Source organism: Colias eurytheme, chromosome 27 (genome assembly GCF_061535395.1).
Source record: "Colias eurytheme isolate Ceu_HAF_F1 chromosome 27, ilColEury1 Martin Lab GWU primary, whole genome shotgun sequence".
In the NCBI taxonomy this organism is placed as follows: Eukaryota; Metazoa; Arthropoda; class Insecta; order Lepidoptera; family Pieridae; genus Colias; species Colias eurytheme.
In genome coordinates, this window is record NC_143006.1 from 7,153 (window position 1) to 12,553 (window position 5,401).

The 5,401-nt window shown below is 41.8% G+C and overlaps 1 protein-coding gene across 1 annotated transcript; it reads left to right on the forward strand.

The window, feature by feature from the left end:
* The first annotated feature begins 3,454 nt into the window (after positions 1-3,454).
* Positions 3,455-4,735, forward strand: LOC149896698 (uncharacterized). Its single transcript, XM_090117215.1, has one exon. It carries the CDS (start codon positions 3,455-3,457, stop codon positions 4,733-4,735), a length of 1,281 nt encoding a protein of 426 aa, XP_089973341.1.
* Positions 4,736-5,401: the final 666 nt, after the last annotated feature.

The following is a 5,401-nucleotide window of genomic DNA, read 5'->3' on the forward strand; positions in this document are numbered from 1 at the left end:
AGGACGTGGTAGCCCTCGAGTTCCTCCACGCTGATTTTGGTCCGCGCCGGCAAGACCACCGGTACCCCCCATATCTGGGAGGCCTTCCCCTATCCGCCACCTGAGGACGCGCCCGATGGGAGACCAGAAACTCCACACGGGAACCTAACCTAACCTAACCTAACCTAACCTAACCTAACCTAACCTAACCTAACCTAACCTAACCTAACCTAACCTAACCTAACCTAACCTAACCTAACCTAACCTAACCTAACCTAACCTAACCTAACCTAACCTAACCTAACCTAACCTAACCTAACCTAACCTAACCTAACCTAACCTAACCTAACCTAACCTAACCTAACCTAACCTAACCTAACCTAACCTAACCTAACCTAACCTAACCTAACCTAACCTAACCTAACCTAACCTAACCTAACCTAACCTAACCTAACCTAACCTAACCTAACCTAACCTAACCTAACCTAACCTAACCTAACCTAACCTAACCTAACCTAACCTAACCTAACCTAACCTAACCTAACCTAACCTAACCTAACCTAACCTAACCTAACCTAACCTAACCTAACCTAACCTAACCTAACCTAACCTAACCTAACCTAACCTAACCTAACCTAACCTAACCTAACCTAACCTAACCTAACCTAACCTAACCTAACCTAACCTAACCTAACCTAACCTAACCTAACCTAACCTAACCTAACCTAACCTAACCTAACCTAACCTAACCTAACCTAACCTAACCTAACCTAACCTAACCTAACCTAACCTAACCTAACCTAACCTAACCTAACCTAACCTAACCTAACCTAACCTAACCTAACCTAACCTAACCTAACCTAACCTAACCTAACCTAACCTAACCTAACCTAACCTAACCTAACCTAACCTAACCTAACCTAACCTAACCTAACCTAACCTAACCTAACCTAACCTAACCTAACCTAACCTAACCTAACCTAACCTAACCTAACCTAACCTAACCTAACCTAACCTAACCTAACCTAACCTAACCTAACCTAACCTAACCTAACCTAACCTAACCTAACCTAACCTAACCTAACCTAACCTAACCTAACCTAACCTAACCTAACCTAACCTAACCTAACCTAACCTAACCTAACCTAACCTAACCTAACCTAACCTAACCTAACCTAACCTAACCTAACCTAACCTAACCTAACCTAACCTAACCTAACCTAACCTAACCTAACCTAACCTAACCTAACCTAACCTAACCTAACCTAACCTAACCTAACCTAACCTAACCTAACCTAACCTAACCTAACCTAACCTAACCTAACCTAACCTAACCTAACCTAACCTAACCTAACCTAACCTAACCTAACCTAACCTAACCTAACCTAACCTAACCTAACCTAACCTAACCTAACCTAACCTAACCTAACCTAACCTAACCTAACCTAACCTAACCTAACCTAACCTAACCTAACCTAACCTAACCTAACCTAACCTAACCTAACCTAACCTAACCTAACCTAACCTAACCTAACCTAACCTAACCTAACCTAACCTAACCTAACCTAACCTAACCTAACCTAACCTAACCTAACCTAACCTAACCTAACCTAACCTAACCTAACCTAACCTAACCTAACCTAACCTAACCTAACCTAACCTAACCTAACCTAACCTAACCTAACCTAACCTAACCTAACCAGTCATTTGCCCGAACGCGGTCCGTAGACAGCGAAATCGCATCGCTCCTGAGTTTATTTTTTGCAAAAGTGGTATTTTTTCATCTTACACACTAGTGTAATATACCAGTGGATGCGCGCTTGGACAACAGATACGGACGCGAAAACCGTTTTAAAATCGAGTGAGCCTGTGAAAAGTTATTACCGAAAGAAATTTTTACTAAATTAACAAAAGTACGGCGTCGCTGGGAAGTCCCGATTTATATCGGGGACTTCGCGAACCGCAACTGTAGTGTTGTGGGTATTAGTGAAACGAGTGCCTGTGAAAATTTTGGGATTTTTAGGACCCATACATAAGGTAAAACAAACAATTTTCGGCAAGCCGGGCGGTGGCAATCCTCCCTAACTCAGTGCATGGTGGAACGATACAAGTGTAAATAGACGCGTCTTATCAAAATAAAGCCTGTGGTTTTTGTCCCGGGGAAATCGGTTGAAAATTGGCGAAGATAGACACCAAAGAGTGTTTTAACCTAAAAGTAGGAACTTTCTTCCGCCAAAACTATACTTTTCTCCTTTCCCCCCACCGTGTTTCCTACTTAAATTAGTGCTGGGATATTCCATACACCTTCCCGCACAAAGATAATAAATTATCTTAACTCCTCATAACGTTTTTTTAAGAGAAAAATCTAAGTAGGTCACGAGTCAACAAAAACGAAAACAAGAAACACGTGGTGGCAAATGAATGTTTTCTTTTTAATGTAATAGACTAATAGTCTGTATTTGTACATTAGTAAATTATTGTAAGTGTAGCTATATAATAGACCAGCTACATCATTTTTGGTGTAGCTGTTAGACTAAGGTTATTATATACTGAGTGCTTAGGGACCATATACCACACAACACAAATATATATATATATATATTTTATAATATTATTATTTATAATAATTTTATTTATAATATTATTATCTTTCATTCATTTATTTCTATTCATCATAAACAGGCGACTCCCCTATTGGGAGACCTGATAGTCTTAAGTAAAAATAATAATTAGTAATTATTGACTTGAGTGGTTAGTACTGACTAGCTAGCTTTAGTAAGCTAGTGCTAGCTTAGTAGGTCGAACCGTACGATAATAATATCGTATAACTTATAGATTGACTTTTTAAACTGAAGTATAGACTATAATACTTATTAGGTATTACTAATATCATATTAGTATTTGCTGCTCATTTCCATTTTTATTTTATTTTATTGTAATCACTGACAGGTGCCTCCCCTATTGGGAGACTGATTAAGTATAAGTATTGACTCATTTATTGACTTGACTTTTTTTTTTATTGTTGACCAATTGTAATTATTACGGACGTATTAATATTAATATTTTATTAATATTTTAAATAGTGCTAAGTTGACAATTTTTAACTATCAGTGACCTATTAATATTTTATATTTTTATTTTATATTATATTTTTATATTATTATTTTATATCTTATATTTATATCTGTGATATTTATATTTTTTTTGTAATTATTGACAGGTATCTCCCCTATTGGGAGACCTAATAGTGTTAAGTTGACCATTTTTAAGTATCAGTGACCTATTAATATTGTATATTATATTTTTATATTAATATTTTATACCTTATATTTATATCTGTGATAATAATTATTAATTGCAATTATTGACAGGTATCTCCCCTATTGGGAGACCTAATAGTGTTAAGAATAATTATTACTGACAGGGGTTTTTTTTTTTTTTTTTTTTTTTTTTTTTTTTTTTCCCCTGAGTCATCATGATCCACACTCCCCAGAGGCGTGCCAGTGACACGTTCACTATCTCCGAACCAGTGAAGAAGCCTGCAACACCTAAAAGTCGGACTGCAGAAGGGAAAGCCCTTCTGCTGAAAGGGAAAGCCCACCTGCGGGAGTCCCGAAATTTAAAGACTGATATAAAAGACGGGGTAATTACGGCGCTAGAAAGGATGTATGAAATAATAAAAGAGATTGAATTTGAACTCACCAATGCCAGGGCTGGTAGTGGAGGGCGTAGTGGGGACCCTATACATCCCCCCCCGCCATCCGATGCTGGTCCCAGCGTAGTTGACGACGCATTGGTGAGAAATCTGGACCTAAGTGAAGGAATGAAAGAAAGTATGAAAGAGATGATGACAAGAATGGAAGATATGAGAGTAAGCATGCGGGAGAATGAAAATAAAATGGACAAATTGAGCTCGCTTTTGGAGGGCAACATGACTGTCGCCAAAACGGCGAGTTATGCGGGCGTTGTCTCGAAGGGAGTCATAGAGAAACTCCCCGAAGCAAGAGCCCTGCATTCGGTCATGGTGTCATCCAAAGACGAACAAGAGACGGGTGATGAGGTGTTAGAAATGATCAGAAAGACTGTGGATGCAAAGGACGGATGGGTGAAAGTAGAGAGGGTAAGAAAGGTGAAGAACAGGAAGGTGGTCGTCGGCTGTGCGAATGAGGAAGAAAGAATCAAGGTGAAGGAAAGGCTGAGAAAGAATGAGGGATTAGTAGTGGAAGATGTAAAAAATAAGAGCCCTCTACTAGTCTTCAGGGATGTAATGAAATGCGAAGTTGACGATTTCGTCACAGCATTCAGTAATCAAAATGCAAGCATCCTTGAGGGCCTGAAGGGGGAAGAGAGAAAGGTAGAAGTAGCGTACGTGATGAAAGCAAGGAACCACCTCCAGAACCACGTAGTGGCCAGGGTGAGTCCACAGGTATGGAAGAGATGCACGAGTGAAGGATACGCCCATATAGGGCTAAGTAGAGTGAAAGTGATGGATCAAAGTCCGTTAGTGCAGTGCTCGCGCTGTCTTGGGTACGGGCATACGAGACGAATGTGTAGGGAGGAGAAGGAACGATGCAGCCACTGCGCCGGTCCTCACATGAAGACCGAGTGCGACAAGTGGCTGCGGGGAGAAGTGCCTCAATGCATCAACTGCATAAAGGCTAAGAAAGGCAGCGCAGAGCACAGCGCCTTTGACAGAGAGTGTACGGAAAGAAAGAGGTGGGATGCTCTGGCCAGATCGGCGGTAGCGTATTGCTAAGGTTGCCCAAGGTGAGTCCTTCCAGTACCGAATGCTGCAGGCCAATCTCCAGCGGAGCCAAATCGCCACACGGGAGCTACTGCTCGAAGCCACCAAGCGTAAGGCATGCGTAGCATTGCTGCAAGAGCCCTACGTTGGTGGGGCGAAAAGTATGAGGACATACAATGGAGTGAGGATCTTCCAGAGCGAAGGGGAAGGGGGTGGAGCAGTAAAGGCGTGTATTGTAGTACTCGACGACACACTGGATGTCGAACTACATACACGCCTTAGCAGTAACAACATCGTTGTGGCCACTCTCAGAACCAAAGCCTGGGAGATGATTGTAGTGTCCTTCTACTTCGAGCCCGATAAACCAGTGGGGCTCTACCTGGACCATCTTAGGCGGATAGGGAGTGAGCTGGGTATCCATAGGATGGTCCTGGGAGGCGATGCGAACGCAAAAAGCCCGTGGTGGGGTGGCGAAATGGAAGACTCGCGAGGAAGAGATGTGTCTGCTGTACTGGAAGAAATGGGAATGCACATACTCAACACCGGGGACATCCCTACGTTCGATACCATTAGAGGTGGGAAAAGGTACTCTAGCTACGTGGATGTGACAGCGTGCTCCGACGATCTGCTGAACCGAGTGGACAACTGGAGGGTTGAGGAGAGTCTCACGAGCTCGGA

Coding starts and splice junctions, on each gene's coding strand:
- LOC149896698 (XM_090117215.1), top strand. CDS start 3,455: ATGATCCACACTCCCCAGAGGCGTGCCAGTGACACGTTCACTATCTCC.